The sequence below is a fragment of the Taudactylus pleione genome, unplaced genomic scaffold (assembly GCF_031769625.1).
Source record: "Taudactylus pleione unplaced genomic scaffold, aTauple2 ptg000179l, whole genome shotgun sequence".
Taxonomy (NCBI): domain Eukaryota; kingdom Metazoa; phylum Chordata; class Amphibia; order Anura; family Myobatrachidae; genus Taudactylus; species Taudactylus pleione.
In genome coordinates, this window is record NW_028284581.1 from 24,396,682 (window position 1) to 24,418,376 (window position 21,695).

The window sequence follows — 21,695 nt, forward strand, 5'->3', positions numbered from 1 at the left end:
ACACTGACATGATCGTAGAGCTTAAGAGAGGGTATGGTCAACCTTAAGCTCTACGACCAGTGCCGATGGTTCCCGATGGTCTCGATTAATCCTTATATGCCCGGAGATGACGTGCAATGCGTACGAGAAGGGAGCGTATTTTTTTGTCTTACGACCACTTCCTCCCCTTGGTCGGCCAACTACCGATCCGAACTTAGGGACGCAACTTGCGAGGGAATCATTTGAATATCCGGCCCCTTTTTCCGTACGACCGTGCGGCCGCTTCGACCAACTCTGAATGAGGTCCTAAGTGTGGTAAACCTTGAAAACGAACACGAACAGTTTGGACATGTCAAGGAGGTTCTTAGCAGAGTTGTTGTAGTCAGGGCCGGCTCGAGGCATGTTAGACCAGTGCGGTTGAACAGGGGTGCCACCCCATAGAGGGTGCACCCCTCCCAACCATCCCGATTTTCAGCGAGACAGCCACATTTTTCAGGCACTGCCCCGCTGTTTCACCCGCAGCCCGAAAGTGTACCGCCGGTGGTCGAGAGGTTGGGCACCCCCACCGCCGCAGCTGTGCGGCGGTACCGCCCCCTAGAGAAGAGGAATGAATGTCGCATGCATGCAGGGAGACGGATGGGGGCAGCCCAGCTACTGAGGGAGTGCTGGGCTCACCCACAGCCTGACGTTAAATGGGAGGCGTGCCATTTGGCACTCCCCCAATTAGCGTCACTTAGGAGGCATGACCTATGGTAATTAGGCCACACACTCTTTTCAGACGCGCGCAGGGTAAGAGGGCGTCGGAGTCCCTCTCTGCACATGGTGCGGCAACATCTGGAGCCGGCCCTGGTTGTAGTTGCGTCCTTTGCTGTCGTGGGACATGATGAAGAACTCCCCCCAGTTGTCTACAATTAGTTCACCTACATAGCCATTAGCTGAGAGTCATAAATGAGATAGGAGAGGGACTGGAACAGGCAGGCTCCGTCTCCTGTGATGGGGACAATATTCAAAGACCCACTTTGCAAAATGTACTATAGCTGTAGCAAATCCTATGAAGTCAGGTACTCTGGGGCAATTTACAGTTATTATAAAATGATCACATAACCATTGAGAAACTTTTAGCCGTCCCCAGCGTGTGAGGTACCATCTCCCCATTAACATTCAAAAACTTAATTGCCATGTTCGAGAAAATGAAAAATGCAAATACAAAGTAAATGAAGAATCCAAATGGAAAATCTCTAGTGTTAAGTCGTTAGCAACAATGACTCCAGAGGTCCAATATTGAAATACGGGAGGAGCCACACCAACTGTCACCCCAAATGCTGCCAAACATCACTGACAGTGAATATGGAGGACACCCTGAAGGAAGGTGTGAACATCCAGCAGTGGAGCAATTCTGCGCTGGAACCAGATGGAGAGAGCAGAGATGTGCACCTTCAAAGGTGCTAGGTAGAGTCCGAGATCCAATTCAGCTTGAAGGAAGGCAAGTAGTCTAGAAACCTGAAAAACCCGAGGGTCCAGGCTTCTAGCAGCACACAACTGGAAGTATGTATGCCATACTCGGTGATAGATATGGACGGAGGCCGCTTACGCGCTCTGTGCATGGTCTGGACCACAGAGCGAGAAAAACCCTTGGACCTTAGGAGGGATGTCTCAAGAGCTACGCCATCAAAGACAGATGGGCCAGGTCCGGATGTAGACATGGACCCTGAGACAACAGGTCCAGACGTTGAGGAAGTGGGAAGGAGCATCTATGGAGAAGCTCTGAAGGTCGGAGTACCAATGTCGTCTGGGCCAAGCTGAAGCTGCTAACAGGACAGTGCCTCCATCTTGCTTTAATTTCCGAAGAACTCGAGGAAGAAGGGAGACTGGAGGAAATAGGTACGCCAAATGGAGGTCCGTTTAACTGATAAGGCATCTACGAAGGCCACTTCGGGATCCTTTGTCCTGGATCCGTACATATGAAGCTTGCGATTGTGTCGAGAGGCCATTAGATCCATGTCTAGGTGGCCCCACTTGTCCACCAGGAGGTGAAAGACCTCTGGGTGCAGAGACCACTCCCCGGCATGCACGTCATGACGGCTGAGGAAATCCGCTTCCCAATTGAGAATCCCGGGAATGAACACAGCGGAGATGGCATTCTACCCATGTGAGAATACGTGACACCTCTGCCATTGCAAAGAATGTCCTGAGCAAGAGTGAGAGCTCTGTAGATGGCTCGGAGTTCTAGGATGTTGATTGGTAAGGTCATCCAGCAACCTTGGAAGGAGTGTTGGCCGGTCACTGCGCCCCCACCCACAGAGGCTGGCATTTGTGGTGAGGAGTACCCATTCCAGGATCAAAAAGGGGCGACACTTGTTCAAGTGGGACATCTGTAACCACCAGGAGAGGGACAGGCAAACTTCCGGAGAGAGGATCATCGTCTGAGACCTGATCAGATGAGGCAGCCCATTCCATCTGGATAGGATTAGGTGTTGTAGGGGCCTGGAGTGGAACTGAGCAAACTCCACCATGTCAAAGGTGCTTACCATGGACCCCAAGGTCTGCATTGCTGAGTGAATTGACACTTGGTGACCGTGGAGTAACCTGCGCACCAATTCCTGCAGTACTGAGATCTTGCCTGCTGTCAGGCAGATTCTCTGAGCCTGAGAATCCAGAAGAGCTCCCAGATGCACCATCCTTTGCGAAGGGGTCAGGGAGGACTTTTTCCATTTGATTAACTGGGTCGTGTCTCTGTAGAAAGGCAATGGTTACCTGAAGCTGGTGGTGAAGAACCTCTGGAGAGTGTGCTAAGAGCAAGAGGTCGTTCAAGTATGGGAGCAGCCTGATTCCCTGACACCGCAGGTGGGCTGCCATAACTGCCATGAGTTTGGTAAAGACCCACTGAGCTGCAGATAGCGCAAAGGGCAGTGCCTGAAATTGGAAATGTTGCTGTAGGACAGCAAACCGTAGATATCGCTGATGAGAAGGTTCTATAGGTACATGTAGGTAAGCGTCCTGAATGTCCAGAGACACCATAAAGTCCCTAGGCTCCATAACTAGGACAATAGAGCAGAGAGTTTCCATACGAAACTTGGGCACCCTGATAAAATTGTTCAGAGATTTGAGGGTGAGGATAGGCTGATGAGACCCATAGGGATTCTGAATCAGGATAAGGGTGGAATAATAACCGTTTCCTGCTGTGACGATGGGACTGGACTTACTCCCGCATGCTGCAAGGACTGAATGGCCTTCTGGAGGAGCAGGGCTTTACTCAGGTCTGATGGAGGGCCTCTGTAAAAGAAATCGAATGAGAGGGCATACCCTTGAGAGACCACTTCTTGTACCAAAGCGTCTGTGGTGGTGTGACGCCAGCATTGGGTGAATTGAAGAGGTCGGCCTCCTACTCTGGGGCCCCCCAGGGGGAGGACCGCTCCTTCAGGCTGAAGGTTTGACCTTGGATTTGGTAGCAGGACGTCTGGTGGCCCAGGCCTGCTTGGTCCTGGGCTTGGAGGCCCTTGTGGAACCCGATGGCAAAAGAAAAGGACTGGCAATTAGCTTTTCCCTGGGGACAAAAGGACCTAAAGGATGACATCCGAGACCTCGGTGTAGATGCTGATGGCAGAAAGGCTGTCTTAGACGCTACCAAGGTAGCCACAATCTTATCCAGCTCCGGACCAAAGAGAATCTCCCATTGAAGAGCAGTGTAAGGCCTTCTTAGAGTCCGAGTCTGCCTTCCATGAATGAAGCCAAAGGGGACGGGCGAGCTACCACAAAATAGCAGATGCTTTGGAGGGCGAGAGACCGGTATCCAAAGCTGCGTCTCTTAAATAGCCTCATTCCCACCAGTCCGTGTTTGTCTCAACCTTGACAAACCCATCCCCCCAGTGCAGCTGCTGCCGCAGCTTACTTGCAGCTCCACTGCTTGTCTCGGCCGCGGCGTCACTGTGCAGGCTGCTATCCTGGAAGTAGGGAGTCGGGCCGCAGAGGGGCTGGATGGAGGCAGAGCCATCAGTGGTGACTGACAGGCTCCACAAAGGTGGTCCCCGAGAAGCATACGAGGGAAATGATTCCTCCAGAGCATCAGCCCAGCTCTCAATGGTTTTTGTCACCCAGGCAGTCATGTCCTTTAAGGAGGAAGCCGTAGGGATAGGTAAAGTAGAGCTTTTAATCAGACGTTTCACATGTGACAACAGCTGGGGGAGCTACCCATTTAGCGCAATCAGCTGCTGGAAACAGGTAAAAAGAAATCAGACGTTTTGGAGGCTGAAACTTTTTACTGGGAGTTTTCCAAGCTTCGCTCAGGAGTCTAGAAAGCTGATCCGAGTGAGGAAACTCAGCTAAAACCACTTTCTGTCTTTTAAACAGTGGCTGTTATGTTTTGGGAGCGGGCTCAGCATCTTCTAACTGAAGAATTGATTTGACAGCCCTCACTAAAGCAGGTACATTTATTTTAGACTCGGTGAGAGAGAGATCTGCATCTCCTGCCTCCTCATGTAGACTGTGAGGATAGTACAGTATGTTTAGTAGATTTACTGGGGAGGGGCTTCTCACCTTGCAACATATTTTTAAAGGCAGTGGAGGTAGCCGCTAGACTCTGTACTGAGTTAGAGAGTATGTCTACACATGTAGAAGGCATAGGAGGTACTTGTATCGCCTGTACATGTTCTGGCAACCGCCTAGGGTGAAGTCACATACAATGCAAAAATCAATATTACTGCAAAGGGAACTACAATCAACTACTCAGACCACAGTGGCTGGTAGGCTATAGCTCTAACCTAGCTCCTAGGAGAGATATGTAAGGGGACAGGACCCAACGTTCCCAGAGAGAGCTGTGGCTAATGCATAGAGAAAATGGCTGCCGGAGAACTCTGAGGGGGCAGGGGAGGAGGAGGATCAGCTCACCGCGGTGGAATGGCGCTCTGAACTGAGGGAGGGGCCGCATTAACAGAGAGCTGACCTCCCCTGGATGACTTTTAACCACCGGTTCCCTGGTAACTAGCACCAATATATATGCCCTGGTGGTCTAGTAGAGTCCCGGACGGACTGGTGTCCACGTCAGCACCTCCAGTCTGTCCCCTGACACCAGAGGTAAGACTTCCAAAACCCGGGTTATCGCGAGCGGTAACCCACCTTACCTGTCCTCTGGAGTCCCGGATGCAGTCTGGGGTCCACCCACAGGGCCCGCTAGCAAGATCCCCGGGAGCCCCGCCGAGAGTACCAAGCCAAAAGCTGGGATTGCAAAAGCTTTACTGTTTGGTGTCCGGTTCTCCTATCCACCTCCTACACCCCACTGTCTCCCTGTGGAGCCCTATAGACCCTGAAGAAGAAATTAGCTTACAGTTCCACAGCACTTAGGACATGTTGCTTTGTCAACCAATTACCTTGGCCGAGAGGAAACAGTTTACCACTTTCACCTCCCTTAAGTGGTTGAATTTTGAAAAATCTCTGCTTAATGGGTGCTTACTTGATGAAAGGAATATACTTCCCGAATTTCATGTTTCTAGGTCAAAAGGTTTGGGCAGGGCATTGATGAGTCAATCAAGATATTGTACAGGGTAAAGAAACATTTTAATCCTTTTCAACCCCCTAGTAGTCGAATTTAAAAAAAATCCCTACTCAGTGGGTGCCTACGTCGTGGAAGGCATATACTCCCCATATTACATACTTCCAGGTCCAGTCAGTTTGGACATTTTTTCATACTGGTAGATGTACCTGGTTTCACCCGGGTAGACCTTAGATATTTACGGTTTCCATTTCCATTTCACCACTCCAGTAACACATTAATCCTTCACCTCTGTAGTAATGCATCCCCTCCCTCACTGCTATAGTAAGATATTAACCTCCTTCACATGTGTACTAACACATTCCACTCGCTCACTTCTGTAGTAACACATTTCCCTCCCTCGACCATGTTGTAACACATTCGACATTCCTCTTCCTCACCTGTGTAGAAATACAATCCCTCCCTCACACCTTTAGTAACACAAGGACATCTTAGTTTTTATATATTATATTATATATATAGATATATATATATATATATATACACACACATACTCAGCGGGTAAAATAAGTATTGAACACATCAACATTTTTCTCATTAAATATATTTGTAATGGGGCTATTGTAATGACATTTTCACCAAATGTCAGCAACAACCCATGCAAATCACACATGCAAAGAAATCAAACCATAGATGTCCATAAATTAAGTTATGTGTAATAATGTGGAATGACACAGGGAAAAAGCATTGAACACGCTTCAAGATGCCTCCTGTATGGACAAACTAGTGGCATGCATTGCTCTGGTGTGATTTTGGCCTATTCTTCCACACAAACACAGTCTTCAAATCTTGAAGATTCCGTGGGCCTCTTCTATGAACTCTGGCCCTGATTCAGAGCCGGACGCTCTGACCAGAGCGCTCGCTCTGAATCAGGGCCCTCCTCCATTAATATGGAGCGTCCTCCTGGACGCTCGTATAGCTGTGGGTCACCACCCACAGCATATACGAGCGTGCAAATAGATGGTCGCGATGGTCTTGACCATCGCGACCATCGGAATTGTGAGGGAAACCCTGCGGTCGGGTTTCCCTGCCGCAAGGCCAGGAGCGATTTTGGCTCTATCAGAGCCAAAATCACTCCCACTGACATCACTAGTGATGTCAGTGGGGCCGGCTTCAGACGGTAGGCGTTCCCATGGGAACACCTCCGTCTGGCAGGCATGCCCCCGGAACGCCCACCAAAGGGGGCGTGCTGTCAATCAACAATCAATGAATCAATGTCAGTGAACGATGGAAAGTCCTTCGCTCGCCAGGTCTCGCGCATGCGCACGACGGAGCTCCCTCCGTCGTTCGCATGCGCATTGGGGACCATCGACCCACTTGCGAGCGTACTGCCGCTCGCGAGTGGGTCTGAATGACCCCCTCTGATCTTTAGTTCTTTCCATAGATTTTCAGTTGGATTCAAGTCAGGTGATTGGCTGGGTCATTCTAGCAACTTTATTTTCTCTCTCTGAAACCATTTGAGAGTGTCCCTGGCTGTGTGTTTGGGATCATTGTCTTGCTGAAATGTCCACCCTCGTTTTATCTTGAGCATCCTGGTAGATGGCAGCAGATTTTTGTCAAGAATGTCTCGGTACATTTTTCCATTCATCCTTCCTTCAATTACATGAAGTATGTCAGTACCGTATGCTGAAAAACAGTCCCACACCATGATGTTCCCACCTCCAAACTTCACTGTTTGTATGGTGTTTTTGTGGTGATGTGCATTATGGCATCCAAAGAGTTCAGCTTTGGTCTCATCTGACCAGACTATATTATCCCAGTATTTTACAGGCTTATCCAAATGTTGTGCAGCAAACTTTAAATGAGCTTCAACATGCTTTTTCTTCAGCAATGGAGTCTTGAGTGGTAAGCGTGCATACAGGCTATGGCTTTTGAGTGCATTACTTATTGTTTTCGTTGAAAAAATTGTACCTGCTAATTCCAGGTCTTTCAGAAGCTCTCCACAAGTCGTCCTTGGCTCTTGGACAACTCTTCTGATAATTGTTTTCACTCTTCTGTCAGAAATCTTGTGTGGAGCACCTGGTCGTGGCCGGTATATGGTGAAATTATGTTCTTTCCACTTCCGGATTATGGCTCCAATAGTGCTCACTAGAACATTCAGAAGTAAATCCTTCTGTAACCAATGCCATCAGTATGTTTTGCACCAATAAGGTTGAGAAGGTCTTGAGAGAGCTCTTTGCTTTTACCCATCATGAGATGTTTCTTGTGTGACACCTTGGCAATGAGACACCTTTTTATAGGCCATCAGTTGGCACTGAACTAGCTTATATTAATTTGCATTGATAAGGGGCAGGATTGCTTTCTAATTACTGATAGATTTCAGCTGGTGTCTTAGCTTACCATGCCTTTTTGCACCTCCCTTTCTTCATGTGTTCAATACTTTTTCCCTGTGCCATTTCACATTGTCACACATAACTTAATTTATGGACATCTATGGTTTTAATTTTTTTTTGCATGTGTGAATTGCATTTGATGAAAATGCAATTACAAAATGCAATTACAACACATATATATATATATATATATATATATACACACACACACAATGCCTACAATGCGCTAAAAATATAGTAAAATTATACAAAATAATTCAATAAATTCTATATATTAGTATAGGCTGCTACCCCAAGTTAAGTCCTTTGCCAGGTCAGGAACAAAAAATTCTATGGATTGGGGGTCTTAAGGTGCGCCAAAACAATTTGCTTATAATAGTTCAATAACGCCTTAGTTGTCCTGTTAAGTCTTTCAGTGTTGTTTTAGTTGTCGAAGTTGGAGGATAAGGTTCTTCTTATTGTTTCTACAATGAGACTCTCACACCAGAGTTCACCCAAATATGCAAAAATCAGTTTCTGTATACTTGACTCATAGTTATTTATTATAAAAATTAAAAAGGTTAAAAATCTTATATAGCACATGCAGAGTGGCCTATATGGGTTAGATGTTAATAACTTGATGTCCCTCCTCTTCAGGAGTAAGAGTTCTTTAACAGCAAGTTAGCCCACTTTTGCATCATCACCCAAAGCGTCCTTTTTTATATGCTTAATTTCCAAACGCATGCGCAGATGTGCGAACATCGCTTGGAGCGAACGAGCGGCCGCTTACAAGCGGCTCTGAATCAGGCCCTGAGTCCACGAGATGTGCTCTATATTCTATTATTCTTGTGTGCCTCCTGCTTGTTGTATTCTCTCTTATTTATTAATAAAAGTATTGTTGTATTTTTTCTAATGAGCAGGGTCATGGAAGAGTGGATGGGCCAGAGTGTGAGGGTGTCTACTAGGTTCCCAGAAATGCCCGCTAAGCACTGTGTGGCATGTGTACTGGCGCAAGTATAGTGTGGTGTTAAGTTAACTTGAGGCACTGCTATGTGACATAATATGAACTGGGGGCACTGTGTGGTATAATATGAATTAGGGTACTACTGTGGGACATAACATTAACTAAGGCACCACTATAGTTCATACACTGAACTAACGCACTACTGTGGCACTCCTACAATGGCTGGCCACTCTCTCTGGTCAGCTGGCCACAGCCTTCCAGCTACTGGCTGCGCCCTTTAGTGGGCCTCTGTGGTTGCATTCCCCTGGTGGGCCTTTCATGCCCCAGTCCGACACTGGATGCGGTAGATTGCGATGTATAGCGTACAGCCTGGAACTGATGTCGTAGTTCATGTATATTGTGCACAGCGTGCACAGCCTGGAACTGATGTAGTAGTTGCTGTGTATAGCACTCAGCCTGGAACTGATGTAGTAGTTGCTGTGTATAGCACTCAGCCTGGAACTGATGTAGTAGTTGCTGTGTATAGCACTCAGCCTGGAACTGATGTAGTAGTTGCTGTGTATAGCACTCAGCCTGGAACTGATGTAGTAGTTGCTGTGTATAGCACTCAGCCTGGAACTGATGTAGTAGTTGCTGTGTATAGCACTCAGCCTGGAACTGATGTAGTAGTTGCTGTGTATAGCACTCAGCCTGGAACTGATGTAGTAGTTGCTGTGTATAGCACTCAGCCTGGAAATGATGTAGTAGTTGCTGTGTATAGCACTCAGCCTGGAACTGATGTAGTAGTTGCTGTGTATAGCACTCAGCCTGGAACTGATGTAGTAGTTGCTGTGTATAGCACTCAGCCTGGAACTAATGTAGTAGTTGCTGTGTATAGCACTCAGCCTGGAAATGATGTAGTAGTTGCTGTGTATAGCACTCAGCCTGGAAATGATGTAGTAGTTGCTGTGTATAGCACTCAGCCTGGAACTGATGTAGTAGTTGCTGTGTATAGCACTCAGCCTGGAACTGATGTAGTAGTTGCTGTGTATAGCACTCAGCCTGGAACTGATGTAGTAGTTGCTGTGTATAGCACTCAGCCTGGAACTGATGTAGTAGTTGCTGTGTATAGCACTCAGCCTGGAACTGATGTAGTAGTTGCTGTCAAGAATGTTGACCAGTGGCAGTAATTGGAAGAACTGTGCTGAATATCACCAATCCGGTTTTTTCTATGGAGTCTCTCTTTGTTATCAGTGCAGTCCAGACAGTGTTTATGGTCATAGCTGACAAGTAGTGAGTGCATTTGTTGTTGATTTGTAATTGACCTATTGTGTTCATTTTAAATGTGACATGTGTCAGAGGACAAAAGTCACCTATAACGTTTGTTTAGATGTAATTACCACATTAAAGATTGAAGGATTGTGACGGAAACAATTTTCAAAAACTTTAGCAGTCCAGATGACAACCTCACATGTATGAAAATGACTGTACACAAAAGGAACATTAGGGGGGTATCCAATTAGCTCCGAAAAATTTTCGCCCGTAAAAAACTGTTTTTTTTCCCCGATGTTCGGGTATTTTTGCCGATTTTTTTATCGTGCTACCCAATTAAACCCCAGTTATTACGCCCGAAAATGTTCTGTTTTTCTCACGAAAATACATAGGATCCGCGAAAAGTCGCGGACCTATGTATTTTCTCTGCCGCGATCGGGAGAAAAACACCTTGTTATTGAGGATTTGGTTTCGCCTGCCAAAATCCCTGATAAGTGCCGGCTTCGGGGCTTATTGGATAGCCCTGGGTGAGGTAATTAGCTGCGGCTAATTGGATACCCCCCTAGGTCTTAAATAGAAAGAGATTTGAGAGAAAAACTTATGCCAACATTTGAAAGAAGGATTACATTTCCAACTAGGCTTCACGTCCTATGATTCTAAGGTATAGTGCTGAGCTACATTCTTGCAAATTTTGATATCTGCTTATGTAAAATTGGCCTGATTCAGATATGTACATAAACCCAATAGTTTCCATGCATATCAGATTGTTGTGGGTCTGCGCAAGCATGTGACGGTGATCCGAAGCAGCGTCGACTAATGCTGCACTTGGATCGCAGATGCATGTAGCACCTCTTGCTGCATTTACATTTTAGTTATACGGTATTGTACAGCCGCTTCCCTGCCCACATCGGAATCAGGACCAATCATAGCTGTGCGCTAGTGTTACCAAACTGATTTTTTTTGGGCAATACACAAATTAGGATCATAACTGTAGTTATTCAAACAATGAAGATGCTTGAAAGTCAAATTTAATGTTCTTATCTCATGATAAAAAGCTTCAGTTCTGATCATCTCCAAGTCCAAAGCCTTTTACAGATATATTAATGATTGTTATCCATATGATTTTTATCTAAGTCATCCTATTTTCAGTTTAGTGGTCTATTAACATTTAATCACAATAGAATCCTTACACCACCACTGTGTTGCTCCTTTCCTTATTTCATCACATCATGAACCTATTGCTAATATAAATGAATAATATTGCAAAGTTTATTGTTATTTCTTACTTATAGACCTGCAACAAGAAAGATATACAGCTCTATAAAGAGGCTCACATATCTAGTCAGAGTAAATGCAATTACCTGTAATCACACCATGGACACATGTATGGTTTCTCCCCTGTGTGGACCCGCTTGTGCCGTGTTAAATGAGATTGAGTTGTAGAAGCAAAGTTGCATTCATCACATTTGAACGGCTTCTCGCCTGAGGAAAAATGAAGGACACAGTTAGCAGCAGTTCATTTGTATTTTTCGTAACAAGTAAACGGATATGAAAAAAAAATACTACTGGAATATTTCTCCTTCTAGGAGACATTGCACAATCAAGTCAGACTCGATAACTTTACAACCCTCCCAAAGACTAGTTCTGTCCTACCTTTACCGATGTCTCTTCCAAGATATTACAGTCATGTCCACCGCAGTATTTGCCACTGCGCTACAGCTTGGGGATTGCCATTGCAAGATGGACATCGAATAGTGGTGGCATTACTGCCAAGGCAACATGCTTTGCAGTCATTGTAATCCCAGGATCAAATGAAGAAAGCATTTCCATCTAATCAGGGACATCAATGGTTGCCAACCATCGGTTTCCAGGGGCCATCTCTATTTATGAGGGTACTCAAAGAGGTGTAGCAATGCTCGCATACTTAGTGTCACCCCCTAGTAAGGAGGACAGGACAGTCTCAATGCGGTCTTGCCAATGTCAAAATAAACCTGACAGGGTTTCCAGGATGCTGAAATTTAAAAAAAAAAAATGTGACCGCCACGTTATCTGATGTTTTCTGAAATGTAAATTCCATGGTATACTTTAGGGTGCAAAAAAGTTAAGACATTTATAGGGGATATAGAGATGGACTGGGAACATGTAAGGCCAAATTCTGCTGGCAAAATGTGATATATCATGGTCAAATGCAGAATACTTTACTTAAATATTCTGAAAATGTTACTCTGTCAGTAATATTGTGGGAATTCAGTATTGTAGGGGGCTCAGCATGGACATTTTAGGCTATAGACATATCTATAATGGTTGCAGGGTGTGTGGTGCACATGAGTAGGGTTGAAATATTTAAATAATAAAAAAACTGACACATTCACGGGGATCCCACCAGGGCAGTCCCCCCGCACTGCACCCTATTGCATAAACCCCATATTATGGGAATTATATTATTGCGACGGCAAAATACATGCTGTACATAGAATTGGGTTGTGTTTGACATGTAAAGGAAATTTAAAGGTTCACAATTTATCCTGACTATATTCATTTTCATATAAAAAATGTGTTTACTGAACAAATAAATATGTTTAAAAGCTCACATTATGGCCCATATTCAATTAGAGGCGAAAAGCCGTAATTGGCAAAAAAGTTTCGCCTATTGCCGCTTTTTGCCTGGTCGGAACTTATCTCCAAATTCAATTTCAGCCGGAATTCGCCTAAGCGGAAACTCAATGCAATGTAATAGGCAAAAAAGTTTCTCCAAAGAATAGGAGGTGAAAAAAGTGCAAAATCTTTATTTTAGGGTGCAAATGTTGGGAAACGACCCAGAACCCTTGGCACAGTCCCCCAAAAGGACAAATCTGTCAGAAAAAAACCAACCTAAAAACACCCCGAGAAAGTACTTTCATTTTTGGAGCAAAAAAGTAAAAAGTGGGGGGACAAGCAGCGAAATAGACTTATTTCAAGGATGGATCAGGTGTTTTGGGGATTGCAGGTAGCAGGGGAAGCAGTATGATTTACCGCCGGGCCGAATGTCCACAGTTCAAAACCCGAAAGCGTGTGCCCGATTGTCTAGAGAGGCAAGTATAACTAATCTAATTCCCCCCCTAACCCTAACCGTCCTTTAGGGTGCCTAACCCTAACCTTCCGCCCAGTGCGTAACCCTAATCCCCCCTCCCCGTCTGCCTAACCTAAATCCCCCGTGGGGGGGTGCCTAACCCTAACCCCCCTTCCCCTAGCCTAGCCCCCCGGGGGGTGCCAAACCCTAAGTCCCCCCGGGAGCCCTAAACCTAACCTTCCCCCCCATGGCTGTCTGCAGCTCGGCCCGGCATCACTTCGATCGGGATGCCGGGCGCCGGTCTCCCAGTGTAGGTAAAATGACAGGCGTCAAGATTTCGACGCCTGTCATTTAACCCTTGCCGGGATTAAGCAGTCGGGAAGCCAGCAGTCGGTATTGCATCCGCCGGCTTCCCGGTAGCAGGTGCGTATTTTACATTTTTCAAAAGTTAACTTTAGAAACATTAAAGCATGCTTGCACCCATTTTCAAGTACCCCAAATTTGAATGGACTACTTATATTCACCAAAAAATACAGCTTTATGCCATTCTTCACCACTTTTGCATAGACGCTAATAAGAAGCTATTTAAACTACTTAAGTACCCAAACACTTTTAGGGCTCTTAGTACACATCTATATTGACTCCCTATGTTAGTGCATATTTTTTGGGGGTACAGAGTGATTTCCCCACTTCTGACTTTCCGCCTGTTCCGCATTTGCCACTTTACGTTTTCGCGTGTTTAGGAATTGAATAGGGTGAAAAGCGTGGACACGCACGAAAAGTTTGCGCCTCTGAAACAGGCGAAGGAGACAGAAAGTCGGACAGGCGAAATCTTTCCCACTTTTTGCCTCTAATTGAATACGGGCCTATGATGTAAATGATGATGTTCCCTCTCTTTCATTTTGGATCGGAGAGTTGGAGTATTTGCATGAACCATGGATTTGTTGCAGAAAATTTTGTGTTCTTAAGAATCTTGTGGTAAGTTTGCACACAGGATAGTTGTACAAAAAGAGTATTCACTGGCTCCTACAGTATCAGTCTTTAATGTGTTTCCGGTGTTCAGTCCATAGTGAATTCATAAGTGAGAATACACGTTCCATTGAGGAGTTAAGGTGCCCACACACATACCGATGTGTGCACGATTAGCCGATGTATACGATTTATGTACGAATTCCCTTGAAACTCTCCCCGGCAGCTCTGCACACGATCTGCACACGATTTGGTGTCCAATCTTCAAACAATCTCCCCTGCAGTCAGACTTTCACAGTGCATCGACTCCTAGATTGTCAGATCTGCCCTATTGCACGGCAGATCTGAAGATGCGATGTGCGACCAGCGGGGACGCGTATCGCATCGTGATCGTGAGTGGGGACTCACTATTTCGGCATATTTTACATGATCTGTCGTTCCAACTCGTCGGAATCGGCCAGATCGGGTAAAATATCGACGTGTGTGGCAGTGGCGGAACTCCCGGAGACAATGGAGTCATTTGCCGCCGGGCGCCAGCCCTGAAGGGGGCACCTGGCTCCATAGTCCCCCGGCCGTTCCTGGCACTGCATGGAGAAGGAGCGCCGGTGATCGGCGCTCCACCTCCATTGGCGTAACTACGGGCGGTGCAGGGGGTCCGGTAGCACCCCTTGCACCCTCCATATGACGGGCGCCTGCTGAGTGTGTCACCAGCAGCCGCCCGGCTCCTTCTCTTCCCCCCCCTCGGCGCCAGCGGCAGCCGGAGCTCACTCCTGAGCTCTGGCTGTCGGGTCCTGCAATGCACTGTCACTCCCATAGTTCCGAGGAGCGGGTGCTGGGGACGGACGGCAGCAGCACTGGGGCGGGGTTCAAGGTAAGTGTTGTTTTTTTTTTTGTGTGTTTTTGTGCGTGCGCTTGCGGGGTGCTCACTGCAGGGGGCAATACTGTGGCTTACTACAGGAGGCATTACTGGGGCTTACTACAGGGGGCACTACTGGGGCTTACTACAGGGGGTACCACTGGGGCTTACTACAGTGGGCATTACTGGGGGCACTACTGGGGCTTACTACAGGGGGCATTATTGGGGGCACTACTGGGGCTTACTACAGGGGGCATTACTACAAGGGGCACTACTGGGGGGCATTACTGGGGGCTTACTACTGGGGGCACTACAGGGGCCTTACTACTGGGGGCACTATTGGGAGAACTACAACTGGGGGCAATACAGGGGCCCTTACTACTGGGGGCACTTCAAGGGGCATTACTACTGGGGCACTGCAGGAAGCATTACTACTGGGGGCACTACAAGGGCATCACAACTGGGGGCACTATAGGGGCCCTTACTAACAGGGGCACTGCATAGGGGCACAACTACTGGAGGTACTGCATAGGGGGACCATTACTGGGGGGCACTACATAGGCAGGCACTGCATAGGGGGACCACTACTGGGGGAACTGCATAGGACGGCAGCTGGGGCTGGCATAGGTTCTGAGGGGGATGGTTAATTTTTTTTTTTTTTTTTTGGAGGGGGGGGGGGGGCACCAACATTTATCTTGCCTCCGGGCACCTGGGATGAAGTTACGCCACTGGTGTGTGGGCACCTTGAGTTGCTGGAAGTGAGAATAAAAATTCCACCACAGTTGAAAACACTGAAACATAATTTCCTTACTCAATGACTGTTTTGAAAAGATGAGCCCATTTATCTTCTAAGGATAAACTGGCTTCTGAATTAGAACTAGCACACTGCTCGAAATTTAATTTAATATGCCTTTCAACTATTTTGGTAAAAATATTGTTCTTCATCAATAGTAATGGAAGAAATTTGCCGAACAACTGCTAAAGATGATTTAGCGCCATACCGACATATTTTCCTTTGAGGTTATCCCAAGCCATGAAAAATGAGTATTTTGAGCTACTTTTCAATATAGTTCATGTAGGTATCATAAAACTTGTCACACTGACTATGAAAACATTCTTTGTTTAAGTCCCCCTCATTGTGCAGTGCTTGTAACAGTGGGTGGGTTTCTGTGGGCAGAAAATGTTCTTCCTTCCTGCCATGAATTTTCTGAACAAGGTTGTTGAAAATAGCTAATAGTTCTATAGCTGTCATTTCATCATTCTCCTGTACATCAGGAAAATCACACAATGTTTGTAGATTTACCACACAAACAGTATATATATGAAAATATCTTGCGTACAGTTGTTTCTACATCAACTGGTAACACATCACTGGCACTTTGAATACTGTTGCATAATATGTGAGCAACACACCCCATTCCAAAAAAGTTCCTTTTTAAATGGGATTTTAGTTTTACAAAAACATTGCCTTTTTCCCTGTGGTTGACTCCATCAAAGTTGGTGACCATTGTATCTGCAGATAATGCTATAGTTTTATCTGTCAGCTAATTTGTTCTGATCTTCAATAAACAAACCCATAATTAGGTCAGAAGTTTCTCCCTGAAGATAGTAAAGTGAATAATTTTCACCATGATACTGTACACCTGGGAAAAAATAGCAAACAAGGCAGGGGCGTTTTAAGAGACAAGGGGGCCCGTGTGCACTTCCCATGCAGGGCCCCCACCCCTCTCCCCGGTGACCGGCAGCCGACAGACGCGGCTAGCCAGCCACTGGAGCCTTAGTAGACTCTGGGCACTAGAGTGTGCGTCGGCGGCCATTTTCCGGTGTTCTGAGGCCTGCTGACACCCGACGCGGGACCACGGACAGGTAAGTTTAAAATAATATGGGTGCAGTGTGTGCGGTGCATGGCCCCCTGGACCTGCGGTCGGGTGCCCCGAACACACTGCACCCATTTTAGATACGCCACTGGAACAAGGACTAACTTTATGGCCTTATGATTTGCATTGTCTATCATAACGGATACAAATCATGCAACTTCTTGCATCATGTACGGTGCCAGTACATTAACAACAATTTCTCTTGATTTTTGTCGTACACCAGTGGTTCCAAAACTGGGCACCGTGGCACCCTAGGGAGACTTGCAGGGGTGCCTCAGGCTGGTGGTCCAGCACCAAATCAAATAATTTATGGTCAATGTAATGTAAATATGTAAACAAAGAAGTGCAAACCTGTCCACCACCACATAACTGAACCGAAGGATGACGGGGGAGCACAATTTACTTCACTTTACTATTTTACTACAATTTTTTCTGAATTTCAAACTTAAACTTAGTGGTGGCATGAAAACAATGCTGATACTCTAGGGAGCCATGATTCAAAAAGTTTGGGAACCACTGTCGAAAAACACATACATTTCTTATTTCCAAGGAGTTCTCCTACAGTATCTGAGGTGCAATTCATTGAATTTAAATTATGATTATGCTTAACCATATGGAAAGGCAGATTTCCCTCACATGCAGCCAAATCATCCACTTTAACAGGTGTAAAAAAAAAAAATGGTCACCTTCCCGGAAGTTACAAAAGCCTGAAATGCAGGTCTGTGTTACTTTGTTGTAATAAGGTCCGTAATATCAGCAATCCCACCATGGCCAATTGCAAACACAGCACTGCTTATTGAGCATAACACAGTTTCACGGTCTCTTCATTTCTTAATAAAAGGAAAGTCATCATGCAATTTATCAGTTAATTGAAATTTTTTCTTCGGTGGTGGCATTCTTAAATAATTATAAATTAGGACTGCGAACTTAAGCACAAAATAGTATTTACTATAAATGATGGGATGTAAAGATATATATATATATATATATATATATATATATATATATATATTGTATATACTGTATATCCCTTGCTTCAGGGTAATAGTCTAGTTTATTTTTTACTACATGGAGTCTTTTGCTGCTTTGCACAGCAATTAGTATTGTGAAAATTATTTGCCAGACTCAGAGTAAAAGTATGTAAAGCCAAAGCACAACTTGAACTACAAAATATATAATATATATATATATATATATATATATATATATATACATATATATATACATATATATATTTTCTCCCTTATACCGCAGGGTAAGAGTTGTCAAATCAAGCCAAGTCAGAACTTAGTTCAAGTAACTAAAAAAAAAAACAATGCTGCTGGGGACCACTTCCACCCACATCACCAGACCATCTCTTCCTCCTTCCAATGCCCGGCCCCAGTTCCACTGTAAATCTGGATATTTGTGTGTCCTGAAAACAGTTGTCGGGACGGATGCCTAAAAAGCGGTGCGATCCCGGATCCTGGAAATTCCAGGACATATAGCATTAATACAAACGGATCAAAAAGGGTCCATATTGCACAACTTGCAAACATACAACCTCACCGTAGTTTGCGTTGCCAAAATCACCGGGAAAATTATGTGGCTGCCATTTTCATGGAGATCTGAGCATGTGAAGTAGATAAATTACTGGGAACGTGGCGGTGGTGCCAAGTTCCCGGAGGCCTATGCATGCGAAGTAGACTCTGGCACCACAGTGCCAGAGTCTACTCGGCAACTGCGTCAGGGATAAAGGGAGGACCGTCTCTTAAGCCTCGCCTGATTTAGGCCTATAACTGCTGGCATGTTTGGCAATCATCATTGCTTTATATGAAAATGTTCTCATGTATAGGACAGGAAAAGCTGATTTAAAATTTAGTATATATGACCTATTTGTGAATTATACTAATTTGGATTCCTATAGAAACATTCTGCAACTTATTTACACTTCCATTTACCTACACTTGTATTTAGATACACTGAACTGGTATACATAAAAATACTAAAAGCAAGCTATATAATATGTCTAATTAAAACTAATCATAATGTGTGCTTATGAAATGCTAGAGGGAAAATATATTTAGGAATTATTATATTCTTACACTATTAACACTTTGTTGGCACAGCCGAAAGGGAATCGGTCTCTTGCCTAGAACAGAAAAAAATATATATGAACAATTTGTGAATTATACCAATTCCTATAGAAATCTCTTACAATTAATATATGCTTCCATTTAGTTACACGGCGTGGTTAGACATTAAACAAATACTAAAAGAAAACTATATTATGGATATGGCTAATTAAAATGAATCGTAAGCTCGTAACGTGGTTTATGAATTGCCGGAAGGAAAATGCATTTAAAGATTCTAATATTCTTACAACTATTACTTAGCCCTTCTTCTTAACACAATTCAACTATTTCTAAGAGTCAGTGTTCTGAAGTTTATTTTTGTTGGCTCAAAGTAGGAATCTTTCCTTAGCAAAATGAAAACACAAAAACCAGACCCAAACTTAGAGCAGTTCTTTTTTTTTCACTATATTAACTTGAGTACATGTTCATTGATGGCTTCACAGATTTGTGATCATTTCCTCTCCTCGTTCTCCGCCTCTGAGCTTACTCCCGGACTTTAAATGGGCAGTGTGTAATTAGTATTAATAGGGAACATTATTGAAATAAAGCTAGAAAATCTCTCATCTGTAGCTGATCGTTTTAATATTCCTATTCTCAGTCCTAGTAGCAGAATAGACTTTGCACTGTCATGACAATATTCATCTTGTACACGTTCCATCTTTGATTTAAAATATGGTTACTAAGCATCTATCACTTAACGAAAATCATTGCTTATTAAATTTGCAGGTTGATGAAAATTGTGCTTGGCCAGAACATAGTGGGATTTTTATTTTTTTGCAGTGGTGTAAAGTGAATATACTGTACATATATATGTGGTTCTAGTAAGGATAGGTTTTCCACCTTGTGCACAATTAAAAATGGAATAGTTTCTGGAATAAACTTTTAGAAATTTAAATTAAAATTCAGTTTAAAGAGAGAACTAGTCCCAATGTTGTGTTGTAATTTTGCTGCTTGGAGTTCTGCAATATAGCATTATAATCACTAAAGGTAAATCTGAACTCACTGGGATTCTAACCATCGATAGAAAACTATATTACGATACATAGTTGGACTCCTCTCAGGCCTCTATGCTTGAACCACAGAAAAGACAATTGTACTCAAATTTACTGAATTACTCGAGATCTTGTATTTCTGGCTACATATATAGTAATGTTGGCGTGTCCTACAGACAACTAAGTGAACATTCAGCTAGTGAAGAACTGCCTACCGTGTAAATAGAAGAGTCCAAGAATAACACTGGGTGTACTTTAACCCTACCATCACCTCTGTTCTCCCCTTCTGCCCTAACGCAACTGATGCCTGGACTGTGCATTCTATTGGTTTCAGTGTCAAGATAAGAGACCCCATACCTGTAAATACATATAAAGCAGCTAGACATTTACGAACAATATAGATGAAACGGTTTAGCATGTTATTCAGTGTCATAGCTACCATAAGTGCCAGTGATGTGTGGTGAGGTCAATGGCTGGGGAGTCACATATGGAGATGGGTCTGAGCTGGGAGTCTGTCTCACCCCCTACTCACTGTAACTCCCCTCACTACACTAAGCTTCAGTGTCCACTGATTCTCCTACCTGCATCACTGTGTTCTCTTGCTGCTGCTGACTGAGCTGACCTCCAATCTCCAAATACTGCAGTGCACTTCCTGATCAAATGACACATCCAAGGTGTTCATCAGTGCTCAAGGCATGCCCCCAGTACTCAGAGGCATGCCTCTATTAGCTCTCTTTGTGCAGCTTACTGCCAGTGGTGTGGCCCCGCCCCCAGCTCTGTAAGCTGTGTCTGACTATACAGAAGCGAGGCTGAGCTGTTGCTGCCTCATCTATCATCTCCCTGCAGTCCCAGGGAGCTCCACAAAGCTGGTGAGCGTTAGATGTTTATAAGTTATAAATATCTTCTTTGTATTATTCTAATAATTTTTATATCAAATCTCAGGAGTATGACAGGGGAGGCTCTGCCTCCTCTGCCTGCATATCCTTGGTAGATAAAGGTGAGGAAAATCTTGCTGATTGAAACAGACATTGGGCTCTTACCTATAGTGTACATAATTTAATAAATCAATTTTTTTTCACCTGTAGCTATGAGTGCTGATCCTTCCTATCTGTCATAAGGATAGGTGAGTGTATTTATAAGGGCACAGGCTGAATCGAAAAAAATCGTAATTCTCCATAGAGAATTCCAGAGGGGGGGTGCATGGTGCGTCCCTGATAAGTGCAGGGGTGCCATTGCTTCGAAGTTCATGACATCCCCCAGTTCCACCTTTCACTGTACCCAGCACTCACCTTCACTGCCTGCTGGGAGGTACTGTGATGTCACACCACCCAGCACTTTCTTTGAGGACAGAGGAAGAGGTGTAGAGAAGAACTTAGAGGGCTGAAGCGGCAGAATAGATAGCCGACTGAAGATGAACCGTGCTCAGACTAGTGACATTGTTGGAGGTGGGCCCGGCAATGGAAATCCAATTATGTGCTTACATGCAAATCATTGTTTAAAGAAAAAGTAGATAAATGCTCCCCACCCCCAAAAAAAAAAAAAAAGCTCCAATGTGGCTAACCAACATACCTCAATGCTAGAAGCATTGAGGGCCCCTTCAAAATTTAGTTTTTGGACCCACAATGTTCTAACTACCTGATATTATCAGCAGTACAAAAGCTTTTTTTAATAAAAATTCAAAATACTACAAGATAATGAGAGTAGCATTTATTTAATGAAAGTCTATTTGTTGCCCATTGGTAAAATAACAGCTCCGCTACCTGTAGGCATGCAATTATACAGTTGGA

General features: G+C 44.6%; 1 protein-coding gene across 1 annotated transcript in view; it reads right to left on the bottom strand.

Annotated features, from left to right (window-relative positions):
• The window catches only part of ZNF407 (zinc finger protein 407), a 626,800-nt gene that overhangs the window by 190,102 nt on the left and 415,003 nt on the right, over nt 1-21,695 (bottom strand). The window contains exon 7 of the mRNA XM_088475920.1: nt 11,413-11,533. Within this exon, the coding sequence (XP_088332046.1) occupies nt 11,413-11,533 (121 nt within the window). The remainder of the gene's footprint in view (nt 1-11,412; nt 11,534-21,695) is intronic.